The sequence below is a fragment of the Chenopodium quinoa genome, unplaced genomic scaffold, assembly GCF_001683475.1.
Source record: "Chenopodium quinoa cultivar QQ74 unplaced genomic scaffold, ASM168347v1, whole genome shotgun sequence".
In the NCBI taxonomy this organism is placed as follows: Eukaryota; Viridiplantae; Streptophyta; class Magnoliopsida; order Caryophyllales; family Amaranthaceae; genus Chenopodium; species Chenopodium quinoa.
The window spans coordinates 6,984,956-7,011,036 of NW_018743574.1; the positions used below are offsets into that span (position 1 = coordinate 6,984,956).

Here is a 26,081-nt window from a genome sequence, read left to right on the forward strand (position 1 = left end):
CTCCAGCTTAATTAGCTAACAAGACGGCCGATTGGAGAATCACATGGAGCCAAGTAATGTATGTAATCTGATACAGTTGGCTGATGACTTAATTAAATAATTAAAATGAATAGTACAAATTAAATTAAATTAAATTAAATTTAATGATAATCCAAATTAAATCAAGACCAAGTTAGTAGCATCACCCACCGGGCCCGCCGACAAAATGATCCTCACCGTACGATCTTTGTGAGTACCTCTTGGAATAGTCCAAAAGTTCTAACTCTAGCCGCAGGATCTTCAATATTAATCTACCAATTGCTTTATTATTTTGATACCTCTTTTATTAATTACTTAATTAGTTGATTAATTAATTATATTGCTGTAAGTTAATTATTGTAAGATGCAACATTTAAGGGAGATCAGATTATTAGGAATAATAAGAGGGGTTAGCTAGTGCTTAAATAATGGAGGAGTTATATATATGCATGATCATATTGTATGATGTAATATTATTAATTTTAAAATAGGTGGGTCTAATTGGTTGGATTTTAATCAAATATATCCAACCACAATGATTGTGGATGTTTAATTGGAGCATGTGGATAGAGTACTAAGAAAATCAATCTAAGATTACATCTCCATGTACTTTCTAACTGGCATACAGCTTATATATTAATTATGATTTTATTCATTAATATTATTAAGATTATGTAAGTAATATAAAATTATGTTTCTAGTATTTATATTATCAGATTTTTCAACTTTCATAAGGAATATATATGTTCATGACTTCATGTCACTTAGATTTTACATGTATATGCAAAAAGGGGGACATAAGTCTGTAATTGCATTTAAGTTTGTTGACATATGATCACTACATAATATATATACCTTAATTATGTATACACCTTAGTTTTTATATTATGCATGTCAATCATCCATATATATATTAGTTAGAGAGTAAAGAAGAAAAAGCAAATCACTATACTTTGTCTATAAGAAACTTCTCCCTTCTTCAATTTCCCCATAAATAATATTAAGAAAAAGTTAGTCCATTTACCTTGGTTAGTACTAATAACATAACATAAGTGGGACGACGAAGCATAATTTAGGGCGTGTAGTAAGGTTATTTTTAAGGTAGGCCTAACTTTGAAATCTTTGTGTCAAATAAAAGACCTATTTGCCTTTTTGATCATGCATGGATAGTAAAGCTAAACCTTGAATTATGTCAATTAATTTAGTCAAATATTTACAAATGGAATCCTTTAGCTTTATTTAGGCTAGCTATAACCTCTTAATGTTGTTTTTCTAGAAAAAAAAAATGACAATTTCATTTGTTGCATCACACACTTAGTTGATGGTACAACGTTATCAGTAATAACTTCAATATTAGAAAGTTGTCACTAATTTCGGACACCTATTCTTTATGTTATGAAGCAGTATTTCAATGTTGTGCATTAAATTAGTTCTCCTTGTTGGTCATCTTAACCCTACTTCATAGTTAGCTTCAGTTTTACATGATTTCAATATATAATTATAATCCGTATAAATGCCTCACACAACATCAGTCAAGATGCTACTCCATATAAAGAAAATATCAAAAGCGCAACCAATAAAAAGAATTAGACGAAAGTAGAAAACATAAGTTACATAACCCTACAAAATGAAACAATTGCACATAATAATAGAATAAATGATGCACAATAATCAATAAGTAAGATGAATTTTATACTTTAATGCAAGATTTTCCTTACAAAAATATCGTACAAGCTAAGTTGAGCTTATCCAAGATGTTTTATCAGAAAAAGATTACTGTAGATTACTAAATCTAGTGAAGACAAATCAATTGTAAAGTACTTCAATTTAGGGAACTCTTGGAAGTCATCGATCACTTCAACTTCAACTCTTTTTTTGCTATCTTCAAGTGGTCCTCCAACCTAGCTACCCTAGTATCTACTATTGTACCATTCAATTTCTACCCAAGTTGTTTAACTTTTAAACGCCCTCCCAAAAAAAAAAAAAAAAAAAAAAAAATCCATAATAAATAATAAAAATAATATGGAGTAATAATTTATACACGAAGTATACAGTTTGGCCAATTTTCAACCACGGACCTTCAAATTCTTAGTATTCATAGATCAATTCGTGTGTAGTATTCCTTTACTCAGGAAAATAAAAATAAAAATTACTATCAGAACCTCAAAAGTATAATTTTACTTAACTTTTAACTTCATTTTTCATTACAGATACATAATATATCTCGTACTTTAAAATGAATTAACGGGTGTTTTTATATTAATAACGGAAAAATAAAAATTACTAGGTAATATTCTAGAGTAGCTAGTAGTACCAAAAGGGATGTTCACACTTGACAATTCACATGCATGTAGGGTTTAGCAAGTGCAGATATAGCGGGTATCGAGATAGAAGACATGCACGCGTTGCCGGTGGACGGAGGCGCAGGGTGGGGCCGAGGTAGTCCTTTGGGTGGGACTGCACTGCGAGTGTGCTCAAAAAGCCTGAGACTCAGCCATAACAATTTAGTTAACCCTTTTTTTAAAAGGTTTTTTCTTTGCTTTCTGGTCCCAACATTATTATTTTTCAACTCCCATGAAAAAGGTTTTTTTATGTGATTAGGAATTATAGGGACCTAGAGGAACCAAAATTAAACGACATATTTATCACTTGTGACTTATGAGGATGACCCCATTTCTAAAGTTGAGCTTCATTTTTAAAGCATTTCCTATTTTTATTGTTATTTTGTTTCTTGCTTTAATTTGGGCTAGAGAGAATCTAGCTATATTGTGTGCATAGTTACTTGAATCATCATCATAATCACACATTGCTAGCAAGCCTACATATGTATGTAGTAGGAGTTTAATTTGAATTTTTTTTTATTGTGTGAGTGTGTATAGTTAATTGAATCATCATCATAATCGAACACATATTGCTAGCAAGAAAGTCTATATATATAGTACGAGTATAATTTGAATTGATTGAGTACACGTATTGAGATTGTATGAATTGATGCTTGTTATCAGTTGTTAGTGACACATAACAAAGTCAATTATATTGGTGCTTTAGTTTAGGTCTGTGTGACTCAAATATTCATCGAGTTTGACTCAAGTGCTTGAGATGCATGTAGCGGACTTTATCATATACATATTGATTGAGGTCAAAGGGTTGCCAATGGTTACTACTAGTTGTGGTCCAACAAACTTATACCTAGAACAGAAATGCTGAGAGTTTAGGGTTAAAGCTGAGCTTAGGCAATTCAACATAAAAATAGTGTGAATTTTGAAAACCAGAAAAAAAAAAATATATGTCTGAAAAAATTCTCTCACATGAGCGTGATTGAATAGATGATTGGATGTGACACAATATCCCTATTAGGGTTTTGTCCACAATGAATTATTGTTCGAATAAGATAATTCTTTTGTTAAAATTTTAACTGAAATTAACAAACAAGAACAAACAAATGTTTAATAATTAATATGATTCACTAAGGAGATCGAAGAGTTTTATTGATCTTGAGAAAAACATATTACAAAATTAATCAAGTTCAGATCCACACGAAACAAAAACTATTAATTTGGTATTATAATGTCACTAGACAGACGTCAAATAGATGAGATAGGAATAGGGGGGTAGTAGGGGAGGTTGGAGTTTGGATCAAGAAGAGTATGCTTAAAACTTTGGTAGGGTGAAATTTTTGAAAAAGGGAAGTGGCCGTGGGGGAATCTAAGGCCACTGCTAAGGTTTTTGGGCGCATGCAATTTGTGTTCCCTTGACTATCTTCGCCTTCTTGTCTCTTGCTTTTTATCCTTAATTAAAAGTTTAAGTGTATTTGTGTAACACCCACATTGGTTCGTTTCATGCACTTACAATTTTATTTTTATTATCATGTCGAGAAGGGGTTTTTTTTTCCCCACTATTCTAGTCTTGTACGGAATGTATATTCTTCTTAATTAATTTTTCTAGAGCCACTCATCATTTGTTTTTCTATATAAAGTGGACAAATTTGTCTTTCAAATTTTTTTTTTAATATATATTGTATGTGAATGATTTTTATGTGTTCTACTTGAGATCTAGTGGTAGTTTTGTGTAACTTGTGTGATTGTAATCTATGACTTCTATCGTGTGTGTAATGAGGTGTTGTGATGGTGGTCTTCAAGGTCTAGGCAAAGGGAGCTAATCTATGTGGTGTTGTGACGGTGGTCTTCAAGTTCTAGGCAAAGGGAGCTAATCTATAAGGACATTTGCATAACATATCCATAGGGAATACGTTTTATGTATTTAATACACTTTAATATGATCTCAATTATAATATGTATTAAATATTTAATAGTAAATTTGGATAAAATTTAAGTAGAATTTCACCATACACATCGCATGAAATATCATTAGCTTTCTTGAAAAATAACATTAAATTCTTTCCGATCCTTTGACCAAAAATATATTCTACAATATAATAACTCATCATAATCTCAACTAGAAATTAAAACTAAAGGAATGACATGACAACATTGACAAAAAGATTGTACATATAAAAGTTTATGAACCTGATTGATTTAAAACCTTTAATAAAAAAAAAAAATATCAAAAAAAATTGCATGAAAAAAAGTCTCCCACAAATTCAGAACAAAGTGAAAAGGTTACGATCCCTTTAAGTATAATCCATTAAACTAAATCTTAATTATAACAAAATGTCTAAACTTAGAAGAAATGATAAGCTAATCTAAAATCTTATATTAATGCCTTAAACTATATTGCGAATCCAATCCAACTAGACATTAGTTACTTTAAGTACACCACAATATGCATATTCTCTATCAAATCACATTGCTTGAAATGTTCATGAATCTGATTCATCATGTTCTCTTGCTAATTAGTTATATCAGATATTCCCTAATCATATTATTAGGCGCTTGAGTTTGCTGATTTCGTGTCATAATTCTAGCAATAATCCAATAACTTATCATTTAATTAAAAAGATTTATTTCAATAAACTGAAAGTTAGATACTTGATCACATAAACTTCAGATCTAAACCACAAATAATGAACCATTGGCCCTTTTAATTCCATGCCATAACAAAAAATACTTTATATTATATGATCATCTCATATAAAAAAAAATAAAGATAAAACTTTATATTATATGATCATATATATATTATAGTATAAAAATAAACGAACTATGGTTAGGATGTTCCCTGAAGGGCTAACTTGCCAGCTCAAAATGCACCTTCATTTGTTTCATATGTTAAAAACAATTCCTCAACAGGTTCATTGGATCAGGAGATGAATATAATTAAGAGCACCTTATTATAAAAATTAATAATATGATTATTATAATTGACGCGTGGGGTGCGTAGGAACTCATATAATTATTCTTTTTCTGACCTTCGCAGAAGATCAAGGAGTACTTAAGACCTTGATTAAATACAAAAATAGAGTAATTATATTAATGAATATGATTACTTTTAATTTCTGTTGTCATGATCACGGGCACATTATGATATTGGCCGGTTAAGGGATTAAAGGTTTTATGATTAAATTAGAGTAATTATATATACCTAACTATAGTAATCATGGAGGATAAAAGAATCTCTGATCTATACAACGCTTTTATCGTATTATTGTAATCCCTAATTATTTGTTTACATTAGGTGGATAACGATGTTATTGGCCAGAGAATCAAATTTTGTTTGTTTGTTTGTTTTTTTTTTTTTTTTTTTTGTTTTTTTTTTTTTTGAATTATGTTGTATTTAGAGGGAGAGCCTTATTATTGTATTTGAGTGTAATTCGAAATTTGCTTGTTTGATCTAAGTGAGTTGAGGGGGTATAGTAATGCCCGCACAAATTTTATGTTACACCCATTGGACTTCTTAGTTTGCTTTGAAGCATAATAAGGTTTATGGTAGGTACTTAACTAATCCTTTGATACACGTTTTCATTTTAATTTAAAGACAATTTTATCTTATTCACTACGTATTTTATTAGAATATATACACAAGTATATCTTAGAACAATAATGTCTAATATATATACACCCTAGTTTAGCCTCAATGAAACAACTACCAATATGCTAATAGGCAATTAATCTAGCATGCAATCATCCATGACTTTCAAAATTAACTATCTTGTTTTAATCAATGAGAGCGAGTTGAGTCTCTTTCGATCTTTACAATACAACCATTTATCAAACATATGTAAGTATTTGAGTACAATTTCAACATATCCTCACACAAAATTCCTTGACAAAATCAACCGTATATAATTATATATGATATATTTTTTCTCTTTATTATGCATGACCTAATTTAAAAAATCGCGTAGAATTTTTCAAATAGTGTGAAACACTCCTCAAAATTATACAAATGACATTAGCTTTGACTAGTAACTAGTATGAACTCCTACACTTATAATCTAAGCAATGGAGAATATATATGACAATCAAATTAATATGCTCAACTTCGAACTAAGAATAATATAGCAAAGTTTAATAATTGGAAAGAGGATCCATATATTAAGGTAGCTGACTAGTCATTTCTTGTCTCCTTAATATTAGGAAAGTATAAAATTTTAGTGATGATCATATACTATATAATAAATTGATTTAAATTAGGTAAGAGGTTGTCTAGATTTCAATAGCGTTATCGTAATCAATTGAAATTCTAATTTGCAAATGCACGCTGAGGTAGTTGCAGATTACGACTAGTATAGCTTGAGTTTTGCATGGATTGATATTTGATAGTATTGCTTGTTTGCTTCATTCTCTCACCTAGGACCCCCATTATTGGTCCAATTTTAGGGATAAATTTAGATCATATCTATGTTTTTACTTTTGTTACACAACTTGTCTCTTTATTTAATTATTTATTTTTTTTTATTTTTTTTTGAGAAAATCGGTATCTTTAGCTCTAGAAGATTTTGCCAAAGTCACTACCACTCTATCATCAATCGCCTTTTGTTGTTCATTTAGTTCGTACGGAAATAAGAAAAAAGTCAACAATTTTGTATATATACCAACTCAACCAAAAGTTGAAGTTGTCAGTTGAGGCCCAATAATATATTTTTGTACATTATCACTTTCCTTTACATTAAAGGCCCTTTGGGCTTAAAATGTAGATGCAACACATGCCCACCCATACTTGGTGCAAATTGATTCCACTTTAAAAGAGGGGCGGATGAGATTCGAACCCGTGACTTTTATATCACGTTGACTTTGATACCATGTTAGAGGACCAACTCAACCAAAAATTTAAGGTGATGGCTGAGGCCCAAGAATATGTTTTTATACTCTATCAATACAAGTTAAGAGATAAACGCTACGCGTGTACAATATAAGAAATTAGATGGAAAAAAATAATCGATTCAAGAGTGGTTTTACTTCGATATTTTATAGGGAGTGAGGACAGTTGAATATGTAAATTTATGTGGAAGAAAGGGAGCGGTTATTATTGGGTAGTTATGATAGAATTATTTTAAAAAAAAAATTCCTAAATTTTAACTGTAATTGTAAAAAAATAATAAATAAATAAATAAAGGTAATTTTACAACTTGAGAAGGGTATAGTAAAATTTATCATCCAAAAGGCCCTTTCACTTTATATATAGGATAGGATAGGATTATTTAATTTAATATGAAATATACTATATTCAACCTTGATATACAAATAGTGATCAAAAAAGTTAAAGCGTGTCAATTATTCCGGAATCAAACGGAGTAAGTAATAGTAATATTCCACTCTCCAATCGACCAACACTAATTTAATTTTATAGATACAAATTAACTAAAAAAAATTCAAATGATATTATCATATACATAAAATGTGCAGTTAAAGTTAAATAATAAATAAATAAATAATTAGTGTCAAAACTCAAAATGCTAAATCTGTTGTTAAACCGGCAGTATATGTTAACCTTTACTAATTCACTTATATACCACAGTAAAAAAAAATGTCAAAATTTTGACGATCAAGCCATTGTAAGCACTCCTACTAATAACTCCGTTGAAGTACATGTTTATAAAGAGGTGAAATTTTAATGCGTAAAACCAAACAGGCAGTATGAAACTTTATTAATTAACATTTCAAATCATGCCAAACTTCCAATTATATATAAAACTGTCATCCAATAGTCACTGATCATATGAAGTGGAAAACGACTTTAAAATGCAAAATATATATTAGCACAAGAAAGTAAATTAACATGAAATAATTTATAGTACTTTATATTTTTCAACGTCTAAATACGTACGATTTCTTGTAACATGTCTTTTTATTACCAAACTGGCCTAACTTATCAAGTCGAGTCTGACGAGTTTCGAATCCTTGTTAATAAAATAATCAAGTGATTAGTGATAATGACAAAGATAATTAATTAAACAAATGTAATTTTACGGCTAATATTTGGAGGATCGCATCATTTAATCAATGAAAGAAGAAGATTATGCTTTTTAGGGGGGCAGCATCAGCTCTCACTAGCCAACCATAACAGAATATTTATCTTCTTTGCTTTGTATTGTCGTTTTGAGGGTTGTCACATCATCAAATTACGACCTTTTTATTAGAAGCACTTTTATTAGTCACATTTTTTTTTTTTTTTATTTACTCATTTTTTTTAGCAAAATGAGAGATATTAGTAGTGTCATAGATATTCTTCTATGAGTTCTAAGCCACACATATAGTCTTTTGTATATCTTTTTATTCATTAGAATTTCTCTCGTGAAAAGGGCTTTGTAATCTCTTTTAAAAAAAAAACTTGTTCTCTTTTAATTACTCATGGACAACAGGACAAGTAATATCATTAATATGTAGTGTTTTATGAATTCAGATGATCATAAATACAATACAGAGTAATACTGGTCAAAGTTGTTCGTTGCATGTGTTAGATGTGCATATATATGTCCGATATAAGTGTTACGACTTACGAGTAATTACCAAACAACTTGGGTTAAAAAAAGACTTGCTCTAGTATGAAATTTATCACGTATCACCAATACAAAGCACCCAAGGCTCGGCCCAGTTAAAGAAACGGACCAGCCCAAAACCTTTAACAAATGTTCGCAAATGTTGTCCACGTCTGTGGCTTGAGACCTGGCCCAAAACATAATCCTTACATGTGTAAATGGGCCAAACTTTAGTTTCACTATACCAAAGCCCAAAAAGAGTTACTCTAGGTTGCAGCCCAAAAAAATGTTTTGACTTATAGTCTCTTGGTTGCAGCTCATAAAAATGTTCCCACACATATTCATAAAAATGTTCCCACACTATAGTCACAAACTCACAACTCACAAGATCTAAAACGACTTCGCCCTTTAACTCTTTGGAACAACCTTGGAAGCCTGAAGCCCCGAGCCCTAATCGGATTTCGGTTGCTTTTGGTTCCGTATGACTTTGGTCCTATCTTGTAAATAGGTATAATCAGTTATGCCATGACATTTTCTCCTAGAATGCATGTTTATGGATAATCTTATTATTGTTACTTTAAAGAGTAAACCTATTCTTTTACAAGCACATATTTTTATTTTTTTTTAAAAATAAAAATCACTGATAAACAAGAAAACACTAATTAAAACGGCACCATAAGATAGCTTGGAAATCATTAGTCATCTTTTTTCCTTTTTTTGCTTTCATTTACGTGGCATTTGCTTAAAATCTTAGAGGGTTCGAATTGAAAACCTCCTTGTGGCTCCCAATTATTGGTCAAATGTCAACAGTATGTTGTAGAAGGAAGTAATTTGAACCCGCCTTCCAACGGCTCTAGAAAAGTCTTATCGAATGCCAGTTTTATGTTCCCTTTCAACACCCTAGCTAATGGCCAAAACACTTTGGCCTAGCTGCTTTGTCCCATAATAAAATCCATACAACACATTAAGCACACTAGATGTTGCTGTAAAGATGATAGCCTTTATGTATATCTTACTCGTGAAGATATCGTGGATAAACATCCACACTCCACAATAAACCAATTGATATTTCCAATAATAGTATAGTACGGCGTAATTATATTCCCTCTATTTTTAAAAGACGTTTTTGCCTGGAACATCTTGATTTTAGAGTCACAATATTTAGTTTAAGTACTCACTGTAAAAGAAAAAACAAACAATACGTGGACAGGTCTTCTAAAATTTAAACTTTGTGAAAATTTGATTACGCATGTGATTTTACCGTTTTAACTCTTTAAATGCATGTGTTTAATAATAATACATACTCTGTAATAATCAAATACATTTATAGTCATTTACTACCATAAAAATAAACATCTTTAATTTATCTATCAACACCTCTCGATCACAAATTTTGTATATTTAGAGAAGAGAAACATCTACTTGGTACGTTTTATTTAACATGTTAAAAAGGAATATGTAGGACAATATCCTTTACATAAACATAACTATAAAGTCTATAACAAGTCAAAACATGGAATTGATCTCACGGAAGGAACGTTCCTTATGCCTAATGATTAAGACTACCACTTTATGAGGATGTTCATTATTCAATCCTCTTTCCAGCTCAACTCATAAAGATAGTTCGTAATCTTCTTCCTTTTTTTGACAAAATAGTTCGTAATCTTCTTTATTTGCATGATTTTTGAAGTTTTAATCTCTTAATAGACATAATATTCAAAACCAAGTGGTTTATCGTGGTCTATTCTTGTCTATTTTTTTAGCGTACTGTATTATGTACACTCTACTTATAATTTGACTCTTTAAACTACAACTAGACATTGCATATTATGAAACAAGTTTAGCTAACAGCACAAATAATAAAATTACAGGAAACTAATTATCTTCACCAGCAGATACTGTATACGAGTATCATTATTGATTTTTCCATGACAGATATACACTGCTCTATACACAAGTATTAACACTCATATAATTGACATACAATAATTTGAGTTAGTTAAGATTAGGCTCCTACCAAAATGCCAGTTCATACGTGTAAGATGTAACCTAAATCTTCATTTCCTCATATTTTTGAATTTTGAAGATAATTTCAAGTATAGAAAATAATTAAACTTGTTTGTTTGTTGGCATAAGTGTTTACAATTCAATTACTATTCTCATTTTAATTTCCATCTTTATATACAATTAATGCCAATCATTCAACGTACAAAGTTGGATTGTACTCAAAAAGTATTATCCAATAGTATACGAAGTACATACTAAGCTTGCTTTTCTAGAATTGAACAATAAGCACGGTGAACATAGGGCATGATCTGATTTACTGAACTGTACTGAGTTGAATTGAATTGAATCGAACTGAAATGAATATTTTATGAGAAAAGGAAATTAGAAACTGAACTTAAATTAAATTGAAGAAAACACACCCTTAGTCTTTTTTGTAAAAGTGTCGCTTAAGGAGTTCTATTAAGGGTCTGTTCTCATCAGATTATTTTCAGTTCAGTTCACCTCCTAATTTCCTTCTCTCATAAAATATTCAATTCAGTTCATTTCATTTCAGTTCAATTGCAAAATATGCCAAAATCATATGTATGAAGTATGATGCACGTTGATGTTGAAGTTTGAATTATAGACTCATTCACAAATAAAACATTTCCAAGTGGACCAAGTCGACCACGTTCTTAGCCATAGATAATGAAATAGACATTCCTAATAATTTCGGATTTATTGGCAAATAAAATTTTCAAAAGACAGGGGTAGCAATCTTGCAGGTAAAGGATCTTTGTCATATGATAGATTATTATCCCAATTCTGACAATTTCACAGAAATTAGTACTAGTTTAGTGGAGTAATTAGCCGCTTCCCCTCACTTTTTTGGTACTTTGCCGAATCTTTTACTCTATTCTTAATAATTTGTCCCACAAGCCTCTCTTGATATTATCCGTGATAAACTTGATAACTCGTAATTAATAGGGTAACTTGATTACTCGTAATTAATAATAAGGTGTTCTTTTTTACCACTTTTTAGAAGCCAACACCCGTACATTATTTTTGTGGTTTAATGCGTCTCAAATTTACAATGATGCCTCTAATGTTACATATTTGTCTACTTTCAGACTACATTATTCGAGTTGGTGAGGTTGGATCGAGTCAATTCATTCGAATATCATTTTCTCGTGTAAATTGGGTCACAAATCGGGTCCTTCTAGTAAGCTAAGGTTAGCTTTATCTAGTCTGTATACATCATTCATGCATGGACATATCAGAAATCCAACGTTGGCGTCTTCTCAATTCTCATCGTCACATTTAAAACAGTCATAATTCTTAGAACATGCCGCCAGACAGTAAAGTTTGCACTAAGATTCTACTCCAACTGGCAAAGTGATGCCCACCTAATCATAATAATTTTACTAACACTATAATTAGCTATTAAACTTAACTACATATATATACTTTATATATCGCTTCAAACTACACAACTTAGAAATAAATTAGCTAGCTTAGCTTTTTAGTGAAAAACACCAAAACAATGAGTCATCGATATCATTATAGTTTAGTTTCTGCCCTGTTAATTGGACTCTGCTTATTTACGCCTTACACTGCAACTTCACTTAGTACAAATTATTACGCAAAAACATGTCCTAACGTCGAAAAAATCGTTAGGCAAGCCGTGCAGAAGAAAATCCAGCAAACCTTCGTTACTATCCCCGGTACTCTTCGCCTCTTCTTCCATGATTGCTTTGTCAATGTAAGTATTTATTTCTTCAATTTTGTACCTTTTATTTAAACAACGGAAAAATTATGCCAAATTTTCCTCCCTATTCTTAAGCCTTGTGTTGTTTTCCTAATAGGGATGTGATGCTTCGGTTATCATTCAATCGACGAGTAACAACAAGGCAGAAAAGGATCATCCAGACAATCTTTCACTAGCGGGAGATGGATTTGACACCGTGATTAAGGCAAAAGCCGCGGTTGATGCTGTTCCAGGATGTACTAATAATGTTTCTTGTGCTGATATTCTTGCCCTTGCTACTCGCGATGTTGTTAATCTGGTTCGTGTCTCTACAATCAGTTGATATAAATATCGTTCATAGTTTTGAGAACTAAATTTGCTATACCACCCTATTTTGGGCTAGGATAAATCAAAGATTAATACATATTAATATGACTAATATATATATGAGATAGATGATTAACCTAGACGCGTATGAATGTAGTCTGGTGGACCGTTTTGGCAAGTAGAATTGGGAAGACTTGACGGGTTGATATCAACAGCAACAAGTGTAAATGGAAGATTACCGCAACCTTCAGATGATTTGAATCGCCTTAATTCTTTATTTGCTTCTAATGGCCTCTCCCAAGCTGAGATGGTTGCTCTCTCAGGTACTCTTACTCTTCTTTTTCTTATATCATAGTATGATACTCCACAACACATCAAAAACACTACCTCCGGTCCAAATTACTCGCAACTTTAGAATTATTTGTGAGATACGTATAATGTATTCCAAAATTGCAAGTAATTTGGACCGGAGATAGTATATTGTATTTCCACTAGTTTCGTTAATAGATACGTATACGGAGTATATGAAATTTTGAAAAGTAATGCATATATATATAATCTAACACATGATCGAGTCTATATAATACAGAGTAATAGATGGATATAAAATGTCATGATCAGCTAGCTAGTCCTACAAACAAATACGTAGTAATATAATATTTTCGGTTTTAAAATCAGTAAATTTGAACTTTGAACATAATATTTTTGGTACAGAGTTTTTTTTTTTTTTTTAAAAAAAAAGACCGTACGGAGTAAAATATAAGTAATTCAAATTCAAGTAAAACAGGTTAATACTACATAATATAAATATATTTCATATATTTATAGGTCATATTATACTTTGTATTTGATTAACGCTCAGTAGTAATAAAGCTATAGATATGTTAAAGTACTACTATTGCTGGCCAATAATTACCATTTAACAAGATGTTTTAGATTTCGAATTTTTGATAGCTTTATACGGATTACTTTTAGAAAAAGGTAGTAAATTATTATTAGATGCGTTACCGTTACGTAATTGGTTGGCCCAAATATTTGGACGGTTTCAGAATAGCATGTAGCCTTTCTTGTCAGCTGCATTATTTGGACCTTCGAAAGTAAATTAAACACCGACACTCAACTTTTGCTCGTGATCTTTTTGTATGGATTCTGTGTTAATTAGCTTTATTGGACACAAAGAGTAAATAATTGCACCCGTATATAACAAAATTATTACTCCAAAAAAGAACTTCAATTTGAATATTCTACGCAAATTCTCTATCATTTTGTTAAATTTTTACATTATGTACAGGGGCACATACGGTGGGATTTTCTCACTGCAACAAGTTCTCTAACCGGATATACGGGTTCACACCAAGTAACCCGATTGACCCAACCCTGAACCCGCAATTTGCTGCCCAATTGCAAAGCATGTGCCCTAAAAATGTGGATCCTAGAATTGCTGTTAACATGGATGTACAATCACCTAGGGTGTTTGATAACGCTTACTACAAAAACTTGATAAATGGAAAGGGCCTTTTTACTTCGGATCAAGTCCTATATACAGATAAAAGAACTAGGGGCATTGTTACAAGTTGGGCCCAAAGTTCTCAAAGCTTTAAACAGGCTTTTGCCCAGTCCATGATCAGATTGGGTCGGGTCGGAGTCAAGAATTCCAAGAATGGTAATATTCGAATTCGATGTGATGCCTTCAACTAATACTCTAGTAGATGAATTCTCTTTTAGCTAGCAAGCTACTAGTATAAGTGTACACTCGTAGAAGTATTCTTTTTGTTATATCTTCTATTGGAAATAAAGGAAGTAATGAAAAAATTGAATTACTTCTTTTTCCTTTATTGTTTGTAAATTCTAAAAATTGTGAATTTGTAAGATTTTAAGTCATGATCTAATAATTAGTAATATGTACTCCCTCTGTGTTTTGATTTAATTACAAAGGTTACCGAGTAGCCCATAACAAAAGTCTCATTTCTCGACAATGTTCATATGAACATTCGATGTACCTATTTGTCACTATCAATAAACCAATCTCCATCTGGATTTTATATATCTTAAGCAAAAATGAGAGAAAATCAAACCAAACATCCTTCACATAAAGAATACTGCTTAGCACGATCGATTTTACAATCATACATGAGTACCAAAATATAAACAAATAATTAAGTATTAATACTGTAATTAGAACTGGCCAGTATTGCCATTTCAACCTTCAAAAGACAGTAGTAATATAATGAAAGGAAAAAAAATTGTTTCCAACAGATTGAATTAAATTACATTTCCCTATTATTTCTAGCCATATACAAAAATGCAGAAATTTTTAAAGTGTTCTGGATTTCCCAGATTGATTGTGGCATTGTGTACTACGCTATGGCTAGGACTCGTGTTTATGTTGATGATCATGCCTAACATTTCGGCATCAACAAGAATTCCCCGGGAATTAGCCCAAGTTAATTTTCAAGACCAAGCTTTCAAAGACTGCAACTTCACGGTAACTATTTTGCCTTAGTTCTTGATTTAGTAACGATTATTTTAGGGGTTGAAAACAGACCTGGTTAAATCCATGAAACAGGATTCATAAGTTCAAATATGATTGTGTTCTGTCTGTTTAATTTTGACTATCTCTTGTATGAATTCACGATTTTGTCTGCATGAATCATTTGGGCAGAATTGTAATTCTATTGGATCCGGAGACTTTGGAGTTGGCCCTAGTTTTCCATGATCATTTGCACATCTGAGAAAGTATGCATTGAAGAAGCAAACAAGCAGTTCAGCTGAATCTATCTCAATTTGTGTGCAGTAATGTATTTATATCTTTTCTTCTTTCCTCCATTATTGCATTATTCTTTCTATTCAATAGTCAATACAATATAACTTGTGTCTCAATTGAATTCTTTAGAATGACATACAGTTTAACTCAAATGTTATATCAAGTGAATTGTGGCGTTTATTTTTTCGTTGTGTGCTGTGTGTTTTGTGTTTGCTTTGTAGTTCATTCTTAAGGCTTACAAGAGAGTTTGGATAACTTACAAGCCGATATATTATCTTAATCAATTTATTACACCAGGAGGAGCTCCATAATCTCATATATACCTCTATGTACAAAATAGAAAATAGATTTATATGTGACAACAGCCAACACCTTAAGTATAAAGTGCGCGGCGCTTGACACATTCCTTTCCGATGATAAGTCAGGGTGTAAATAAAGTGAGATTACTAAATTGTAACTTTTGTAACTGAACACAAGGTACAGTCTGCTACAGAGTACAAAAGGTACTCAACTAATGTCACTGATATTCAGATTTCTGATGAAATTCTCAGCAAATTACAGTAATTAAATAGAGTACTTGTAAATGATTGTTGACTAAACCTAAAAGTCTTAAACATTCTAAATTCAATTCATTATGAATTACTCGGTCAACATTATGAATTACTCGTAAATGATTGTAAATTCAATTCATTATGAATTCAATTAAATAGAGTACTTGTAAATGATTGTAAATTCAATTAAATAGAGTACTTGTAAATTCAATTCAATTAAATAGAGTACTTGTAAATGATTGTAAATTCAATTCATTATGAATTACTTGGTCAACATTGAACAGGGCTTTATATTTCATATCATGTTCCCCGCAAAATTTCATATGAATGACATTTATTTCGAGTAGTCAAAAATTAAAAATTCATGTGTACCTGGAGAATTCCTTCGTTCATTGCAGTTTGGACGACACTGTTGCTTGGGCTAATGTTGATGCCTCACATTGTAGGATCTGCAAGATTTTCACGACAGTTGTTCAGTGATTTCAACAAGGATTTCAACTACAGATTGTGTAAACAAGGCAATTTTGTACAATATGTCCTAAACATACAAATCTTATTTGTTGAAATTACCTGTTAAGCAAATTAGCTTGAATGCTTGTACGTTACGTACTGTAATAGGAGCATTCTTAGCTTGATCAAGCGGGTTCTCATTGACACACTACCAGTGTTAGTTAGCTGCTCCTCTAATCTCTTCAATGGTTTAATGAATTGAAATATTCTGCTCAGCATGATCCTGCTGTGTCTCTGCAAAGTTCAGCTTAATTAAGAAAACAGGGTCGGCATAAATGAATAATACATGAAAAGGATTTAGGTTATGAGTACGTTGGCAGCAGTGTCTCTGCAAAGATCAGCGTTCTTACCTTTGCACTATCTAACAAGTTCCGCCTTTGGGTTTTTCTTTTTCAGAATCAAGTAACTGGTTTTTGAGAAGGAAAAATGACATCAATACAAGGGGTCTCTGAAACTGTTTTATCTTGGTCTTTTGTGTCTGAACTGACCCTTTTGTGCAGTGGAGAAGATGCACACTGTTATAAACGGAATTGCACAAATAAAATAGTAAAAACAATGTTACCGAGAATAAGACTGAGTCGCGGACTATGTCGCTCTCTTTAGAACATTCGCGGCACTGCCTCAAAGTTGTGCAAGCAGCTCGTACCAAACCGGATGCCCCCAGGATAAAACAGTCTTTCACAAGTTTAAAATACCGGCGGTTTTGCACCGAACCACCGGACAACGGAACACCAGAAAATCAGAAAGAAACTGCTCGACTGTTTTGAGAGGAAGAGAAAATATATTTTGCAAAGTGGTTTTGTGTATTTTTTCGTGTGTTTAAAAACAAAGCTGGAACCGTCCTTTTATAGGTAAAGATACGTAACAGCTTAAGCATGAAAACGGGAGAAAGATTAGCAACGTTTACTGCAATTAGTGTATCCGTTAAGCAAGAATCAAGGCGTTAAATCAGTGTAACGGTGCAACGTTTAGCAGTAAAACAGCAACGAGAATCAAGCAATGTAACGGAAAAAATGTAAACCAAAACAGTAAAACGTTTTGTAACTGAATATTAATCAAACCGGTAACAAAAATTAGCAACGTTTAGCAGCAACGAGAATTAATAACCCAAACCCGACCCGACCCAGCCCGGCTCGGTTCGGCGCGCGTGTGTGATATATGGTTTACCATATAGGTCCTCCCTCTCCACAAAATGTGGGTAGCCCAAGGGCCACACCCCTTTAGCCCACTCTCTATATTATAAAGAGAGTAAAACTCTCATTTCCCACCAATGTGGGACTTTGAGTTTTTTCACAAAATTCACACACTACACACTTGTTGTTCCAACACACACTTTTATCTTGGTGTTTATATTTCTGCTAGTAAGATGTATAAGATCCCCATCTTCATGACAAATTAAATTTCAACCTTTTTGTATTTCGATAAAACCGAATTAGATGTAATGTTTCTTTGTGTCCATTTCGGACTATATCTTCTATGAATTCACATATTTTGTCTGTGTAAATCAATTTGGGCAGGATATTGCAGTTGGATTGACCATATACAGATTTGAGAAGCATGCATTGACGCAAACAAGCAGTGCAGCAAAATTTTGTCTCCTTTACAAAAAAATAATTTTTTTTTTTTAAAACTTGTTTGCATCAATGAAATATATAATCCATACCTTTCTTGTTTCCTGTTCAATTGCAACGTCATTTGATTGGTATTGCAATTAAAATCTTTACGATGACAAGCTGTTTGAACTCAGAAGTTATACTTCGTATATTATTGTGTTCGTTCTCAGAAATATACTTTTCTGCACTTGACTTCTTAGAACAAAAAAAAATTGGAATAATCGACAAGGAAAAGAGTACCCAGCATTGAAAGTGGGAAGAATCAGACACTTATATTATTCAGAGAGCCCCAAATGGTATTAGTAACAAAAATCTTACAATGGTTTCCTATTTATATCTCGTCACCCCCATTTCCCCAACAATAATCCTGCTAGATACCATTTTGATGGTGTATATACAATGGAATCGACTTAATCCAAAAATTCCCGGCAATTTTACACTGGATCACTGCTGATAAATCTACTGAGGTTTAAATCAATGTTAGAGGTTATTCTATCAACAAAGCAGCACCTCGTTCCTATCAAAAACATATTTTACCCCACCATGTCTTCTCCAAACTGATCACTAATCCCACTTTCAAACTCTCGAAGGCAGACCTTCTCAAGCTGCGTTGGCCAATCTTCTCCAAGTACTTGTGGATTCAACTCCATAGCAGTTCGAAAGTCCAAAAGAGAAACAGAAGAAGACATGGATGGACTTTGTAAGTATTTTACAGGCCAAAGTCCATTTAGGCCATGAACACCCTCGGCACTCATTTTTTGTCGTTTGCTTCCATTCCTTGAACTAGCCAATTCTAGTGAGGGCTTTATCAACCTCTTCAAGTAAGTATCCAACCCATTGTTCAACAGATTCACACAATCCGGTGAAACACTCAACCCTTCCTTTTCCAATTTCTGCTCTAATGGCTTCCTTAAAGAGCTTGTGTTAGGTAGCTCACCATCTCCATGACACGATTCAACAGGAATTCTAGAAGATGATAAACTAGATGATGATAAACTGCTGATAACTTTCCGGTTTCCTTTTCCATTCCAAGGAATTCCTAGAGGTGGCGTGACAGGACTCCTGCTGTGAATTCCCGGGCTAATTACTGCCTGATCAACTTCTTCCCCATCTTCCACGGAGTTGACCTCAATAGGTCTGCTACCTAAAGACAGCAACTCTGTAGCACTTTGCTGCTCTAGAGTCTTATGGCCCAAATCCTTACATGCCTCAACAGCATTGGGCTTCCCATGAGGGCCAAGTGGGCTAGGACGGTCCTTGCTTTTGCGATCACGGAAACAAGGAGTCCTTCCCTTGCGTGGAGACAATGGCAACACATCCCTACAGAGAGATTGAAGGCAACTTCTTTGATACCCATTAGCAACCTTATCAACAACAGGACTCTCCAATTTGCTTCTTTTCGAGGGAGGTGTCTTTGATTGACAAGCATTCTGAAGAATGGATTTAATCAGGCGATTGTGCAGGCTGATGTTTTCCCGCCCAATTGCAGCAATGCAGCTTTTATCAAACTCAGACTTTCCGATTTTGAGGCCGAAAAAGCTGTCCAACAGACCAAAGTACTTCTCAGCCCTCTGACTTCCTACTTTCCTACTAATCTGAATTTTGATCTCTAATATGTCAATCCTATCAAAATGCCGATCACCCGGCATTTTGATTTCCATATTTCTTACAACCATCAAAATTTAAACCCTAATACCACAGAAATTATTAATAGCACTTCAAACAGAAACAGCGTCTAAAATTAAAATTCCAAACCCTAATCTTCTAATTAGATCAGCCATCGAGCAAGAACAACAGTGTTGTCGAATAAACCCAGAATACTGAATCCACTAACAAAAACAAACAAAACACATATCAAAATTAAGCTCGAATTTCAATCTTTTCATCAAACAACCAACTATCAACATTAAAACCCTCAAATTAGTGTTCATATTCAAGCAGCGAAAGAATTCGCCAGCAAAATTAGAAATTCATCTCAAATTCAACTTAAATCACAAGAATTAAGCTACAAATCATCAATAACCAAGCAATTCAAGAACCAAATCGAAATCCCAACACCCAATAAAGCAAATTCAAAGTTCGATCAAAAAGATCAAAATCAAAAACCCTAGAATACCAAAATTGGGATCGAAAAAATCAAATTCATAAACAAAACAAAAAAGAGAAATTATAAGCGGACTAACCTGAATAAGTAAAGAATAATGCAGAAGTTGATGAAATTGAAAGCTGAAAATTAGATGAGCTGCTTAATCAGAGTTATCGCGATAGCGGGAAGAGAGAGAAAAAGGGAAATAATTTTAGGGCAATTTTACGGGTTGTAAAGAGAGAGACTCTAAGAAGGTTCTGAAAGTCATTAGGAGTCAAAGTTTAAAACGCACGTGGGCTTATTTTTAAGGTAAGGGTTGAATTGTCAATGTATATGATATGATGATATGTTGCATCTTTGGTTAACTTTGATTGGAACATTATCCAATCATTTGTTGTCATTCTTTCTTAACTCAGATATGTTGGAACTTGGAAGTCAAACTCGATCAAGGTTTTTTTTCTTATTATCATTTTTAAATGTTTCTAGAAAGAAAAAATCACACACACATACATAAATACATAATGGTCTTTGGTGGCTAATTAGTTAATGCAAGTAGTTAGTTACACATGAGTCACTAATAGGATAAGTGTATTATTTGAGTTTATTTTTAGAAATTGTGGACAATGCTTCATTTTGACAACACATTTTATTTGTACAAATATTGTTGTAAATTATGGGTCCAAATTGTTGAGATCGGATAGTGGTGACGATCTGATCCTCATTAAAGGGTATTCAGATGTGATTAGGGGCCTGTTAACTTCAACTTAGGGCATGTTCTCATTGACCGAAATCAGCTGAACTGAACTGAACTAAATTGAGCTGAACTGAACAGAGCTGAGCTGAACTGAACTGAAATGAATATTTTATAAGAGAAGGAAATTAGGAGCTGAAATGAACTAAATTCAACTGAACTGAACTTAACTGAATTTCAACGTAAGAGAACAGACCCTTAATTTCAGTTCAGTTCATTTCAGCTTCAATCACTTCATTTCAGCTCTTAATTTTTCTTCTTTCATAAAATATTCATTTTAACTCTATTCAGTTCAATTCAGCTCCAATTAGCTAGTTCAGTCCAGTCTTGTTCAGCTTAGTTCAGTAAATGTGAACAAGCCCTAAGAGTGAGAGTGTTTGCGACCAAATCTCGTTACAATATCAAAAAGAAAATGTGATTACATTGCTAAATTCCTATAGTAAGTTAATGCTTGATATTATATTTTTATGTAAGTGTATAATGTGTTTCTACGTACAAGCATTATTTTATTTTTAATATTAAAGTTGATAAGTGCTAGTTATATGAAAGTTTGGAGACATTACATTTATGTATAAATCAAGATTTTTTTTTTTTTTTTTTTTTTTGAATAGATGTATAAATCAAGATTTAGAAGAGTGACATACACAAACTTAATCTACAACTAAAATAAATAAAGATTAGAAAGGCTCAAATAAGTGCATTTCATGTGAATTGAACTTATTGTGGTTTGCTATTCAAAAAAAAAAAAAAAAAAAAAAAACCTTATTGTGGTTTAACTATGTCTTGGACTTCCAATTACTACTTATCATCGTCTAAATGGAAAGCAAGAAATTTCAAAGTTTTTAAACATTTTGAACCGTTAAGTTGTACTAGCCGTTTTCACTGCCACTTTTGTAATGATAAAGTTCAATTAACTAGTCATTGGCCTGTATTATAAGCCACATCTTTAAAATCCAAATGAAAAAAGCATCATATCCTTGTATACGTAAAGCCAAAAAATAAACCCTAACCAGTTTCCTAAGATGGTCACTCTCACATTCAGCGTGACGAAGGCAAGTAACTGGAATAAGTGATCACATTGAGTTTGCATGTGAAATAGCATATTATTCTTGAACTCATTTGTCAATTTGCTTACTTTGTTATCCAAAATCAATAAATCTTGCGGATACTAGCCACTTATATTACTGTAGCCCCTTGCTACGTTAGCGCCTACATTCCGTTGCTGAATATTTGTCCACTATTATCAGCTAGACAGCAACTTGATTAATGGTCCAGCTTTAATTCTATCTTATTTACTTTACCAATTGCTCTAATAAAATTATATACTTGTTGATGGAACTATATAAAACAATATAATGGCACATGAGCCTGAACTGTGATAAGACTGTCAATCCTAAATAACACATAACTAGTAAAATTGGCCTTAAATCATACGCATACTCCATAAGAGACACAGTTTGACACGACCAACAACCATATCAAGTATTACACACTTACGCAGTAGTGCTCTCAAAGTATGATCACTTTCTCATCAATGTATCTAACTTTATGGTTAGTGACGTAAAGAGCTAGACCAAACTGGGAAAGAATCTGGCAACTTAGTAAACAATGAGTTTGAATAAATGTAACCTAGACTAGAATCTACGACACTTGCAACAAGAATGCCAACTACCTTTGTAAGTTGGGTACTGAACACATCACTATATTACTCTATTTTACAACTGTACTAATTAATGATTTTTATCTATTTCTGCTTGTCACATTGGATAGATTCCAATACCTTTGCTTCTTTTTTTATACTGGTCCTTCACTACTTTGACACATTTCAGTTGTTTGATCCAAATACTATATCTAATTAAACGAATGGAATTAAAATATTACTTCTATTTTTATTTGTTTGTTGTACCCTATTATTTAATTTCGCAGGATTGTATTAATTCATCCAGTATTATTTAATTTCACAGGAGTGCATATATATATCCCATATGATTGATGAACAACAATATTAGATTAGGCCTCAACATTTATATTTCTTTTATTATTATTATTATTATTATTTGACAAGAAACATATGCGAAATAACAAGCAAGCTAGTTTAATTTGAAAATAATTGGCAAATTTAAGAAAGAAAAATTGAAACATATGCGAAATTGACAAGACCTTAAACAAATGACAAAAATCATGCTTTCAAAGTTTCAAAAATTGAAACAGTTTAGAATAATAAGGACGCGGAGAATAGTTAGGCGTCAATTTAGTGAATTATTAGTAGTGGCAATAAGGCCAATAACATCAATTTTGCCTAAATAAGGATGAAGCTAAGCTAACTAATAATCAAACACAACATCAAACACTGACTAAGAATGTTAATGACTACTCATATATTATTAGTACTGAACTAATTTAAGAAGGTACCAAAGCAGTAGCAAAAACAACATTATGACCTTTCCAAGTGAGCACAATATCCTCCTCTTCTTTCTTAGACCCCCACCCTGTAGCATGTTCCTCTAGCATTGCCTTCACCTCCATCGTTGCCTCTCCCGTCAACCCGACCGCCCTAAACTCCGCCTCCATCATCCGTTGTGACCACCGTGTCCTCGGCTCTTGCCTCTCCACTCTCTGGTCCCCTTCATGAGATATCACATTCTCAATTTTCCAACAAATATCGGCCTCGTACCACTCTCTTTGCTTACTCCCCCTAGGCAAGAACGTGTCCACCGTATCGAACGGTATCCAAAAATAATTAAACGCGGATCTTAGCCTTCCAACCAGATTCCTAGACGTAAAATCTACGTCTTCCTCTACAACCACCACCATTGTCGGGGACAAACTCCGTAATGCCTTAAAAAACATTGACCTCATTGACATCACCACGCTAGGGTCCTCTTCTGGCTCTGCGTGGTTTAAGTAATGTAACGACATTTGACAATTTATGATCAAAGCTTCTTCTTCCAACTCTTCTTGATGATGAGGGTTTCCATAGAGAAATCTCATTTGTTCTTGCCTCGTCCTAACCTCATCTAGGACAGAGGCAAATCCGTCCGAGGGGGTGGTGGGGACGGCCTTAAACTCGAGCACCACCCCCTTAGAGCGGGCAAAGTTAATAAGCTTAACACCAAGATCATCATAACAAATAAAATCAAACATCGGCGGACCTTGTTGGGTAAACGCCCCCACGGTCAGTGTAACCGTGGGGGGTTGCCTACCTTGGTAACGAGTAGCAATGGAGTCAATAAGAGTAGGAATTTGCATGCAATGAGTCACACTGAGGTCCACGATGTGGACCCCAGTGCGACCCTCAATGGCTTCTAGGATGACTGAGTTCGCCGCAGTGAACCCAAAGCGGTGCCACGGTGTTAAGTGGACAAAATTAGCCAAGTCCAGAAGAGAGAACTTGTGTATATTCAGGTTTATACCACAAGCTATACTACTACTAGTAGTAATAGTCGTACTAGTATTAATATTGCTGTTGTTGTTGTTGTCGTTGTTGTTGTTACTAGTAGCGGAGTTGAGTATAAACTTACAAGCGGGGGTACGAGCAGCGCGAAGGATAAGAGCGCGGAGGAAAGCGCAAGTGAGTCGTTGATTAGAGTCGCCGTCAGGCGGGGCGATGTTGTTAAGAACCCAAAGGATTTGTTGAGCAGGAGTAGCGTCGTTGTTATCAATAGCTTGAGCACAATGTACTAAAAGTTGTTCCATATAATTAGCATCACCTAAATTATGATTATTAATACAATTATTCTTGTTGAAAGATGATGAAGAAGAAGAAGAAGAGGAAGTGTTTTGTTTCGAAGTCGTAAAACCAGGCCAAGGCCTAATTCTATTCATCATGGTTGTAGATTGATGGAAAGAAATTGTGTTTGGTGTTGGGAAATTTGAAATTTCAGTAAATTGCATCATTATTATTGATGTTAGATTGAATTTTTTTTGGGTTTTGAATATAAGTTCACACGAAAAAAAGAGAGAGAAAAAAATGATCAGAGAAAGAAAGAGACTCGACAAAGAGAGGATAGTACTAGTAATGGGTGGCTTAGCAAAACATAGGGAGACGATCCAAAAGAAATATTTTTGGGGCAAAACGAATCGAAGAAATTGACACTTCAGCTTTTTAATTTATTTTCTTTAATTTAAGACAAAAATAAAATGAGAAAGAACAAAAAAAAAAGTTCTGTGATTGAAAGTAATATATCTATGAAAACTGATGATAAATGGGAAGAAAAGGTTGTCTGATGTTTTTGTAATGAATTTTGAAATTTTGTGGTCTAAAATAGGCAAAGAAGATCTTTCTTTTTTTTAACCAAGCAAAATGGAAGAGTAGGAATTTATTGGTTTATTTTGCTTTTAGTATTATTATGGGAGAAGATGATGAAACTTATATTATGGGACTTCTTCAAAGGTTACAATTGTGCTTGTTATATATAGAGAGAAATGAATCAATAATAAGAAAGAGTATGTTAATTGTTATTATTAGGATAAGCTCGTGAGTTTAAGGGATTGACTTGGATTATAAATTTATTATATTTTGTGTAAATTGGTGTACTAATGTACGTGACTACTTATAAACACAGTCATGGTTAGTCGTTCAAATCACGTAAAAGTCAGTCCGATTTAAAAATATGGATTAAATTTATGAGTAAATGATACAATATGTTCATTGATAAATATAAGCTCTAAACTAAAATTATACTTATCTTTATTTTTAGGTGAAGAGAACAATTCAATGATTTAGATGTCTTATTCATGTTTAATGAAATTTGTACCAATTCTCATGCATGCATAACTAAATTAAATTAAGCAAATCCTAACAAACTAAGGAGTATATTGTATCAAATTCAACTCAAACACTAGCCTTT

General features: G+C 32.8%; 3 protein-coding genes and 1 long non-coding RNA gene across 4 annotated transcripts; 2 read left to right on the plus strand and 2 right to left on the minus strand.

The window, feature by feature from the left end:
- Positions 1-12,206: 12,206 nt before the first annotated feature.
- LOC110682410 (peroxidase 50-like) lies at positions 12,207-14,866 on the plus strand. The gene is made up of 4 exons (XM_021858743.1): positions 12,207-12,644; positions 12,748-12,948; positions 13,114-13,279; positions 14,248-14,866. The coding sequence occupies exons 1-4, from the start codon at positions 12,426-12,428 to the stop codon at positions 14,652-14,654; spliced, it is 993 nt and encodes a 330-aa protein (XP_021714435.1). The 5' UTR covers positions 12,207-12,425; the 3' UTR covers positions 14,655-14,866.
- Positions 14,867-15,063: 197 nt separating this feature from the next.
- Positions 15,064-15,900, plus strand: LOC110682411. Its single transcript, XR_002503411.1, has 2 exons — positions 15,064-15,441; positions 15,619-15,900. It is a non-coding gene; the product is annotated as an uncharacterized LOC110682411 (long non-coding RNA).
- Positions 15,901-18,617: 2,717 nt separating this feature from the next.
- Positions 18,618-20,783, minus strand: LOC110682412. Its single transcript, XM_021858744.1, has 2 exons — positions 20,578-20,783; positions 18,618-20,223 (listed from the first exon to the last, which is right to left on the minus strand). Exon 2 carries the CDS (start codon positions 20,068-20,070, stop codon positions 18,928-18,930), a length of 1,143 nt encoding a protein of 380 aa, XP_021714436.1. The 5' UTR covers positions 20,071-20,223; positions 20,578-20,783; the 3' UTR covers positions 18,618-18,927.
- A 2,687-nt stretch (positions 20,784-23,470) lies between these two features.
- On the minus strand, positions 23,471-25,758 carry LOC110682413 (scarecrow-like protein 32). Its single transcript, XM_021858745.1, has one exon. The coding sequence runs from the start codon at positions 25,126-25,128 to the stop codon at positions 23,632-23,634; it is 1,497 nt and encodes a 498-aa protein (XP_021714437.1). The 5' UTR covers positions 25,129-25,758; the 3' UTR covers positions 23,471-23,631.
- Between the last annotated feature and the right edge of the window lie 323 nt (positions 25,759-26,081).

Excerpts from the sequence above, each read along its gene's own strand:
- LOC110682410 (XM_021858743.1), top strand. The coding sequence starts at position 12,426 with ATGAGTCATCGATATCATTATAGTTTAGTTTCTGCCCTGTTAATTGGA. Across the intron at positions 12,645-12,747 it reads TCCATGATTGCTTTGTCAAT|GGATGTGATGCTTCGGTTAT; the intron begins GTAAGTATTTAT and ends TTTTCCTAATAG. Across the intron at positions 13,280-14,247 it reads TGAGATGGTTGCTCTCTCAG|GGGCACATACGGTGGGATTT; the intron begins GTACTCTTACTC and ends CATTATGTACAG.
- LOC110682412 (XM_021858744.1), bottom strand. The coding sequence starts at position 20,070 with ATGGTTGTAAGAAATATGGAAATCAAAATGCCGGGTGATCGGCATTTT.
- LOC110682413 (XM_021858745.1), bottom strand. The coding sequence starts at position 25,128 with ATGATGCAATTTACTGAAATTTCAAATTTCCCAACACCAAACACAATT.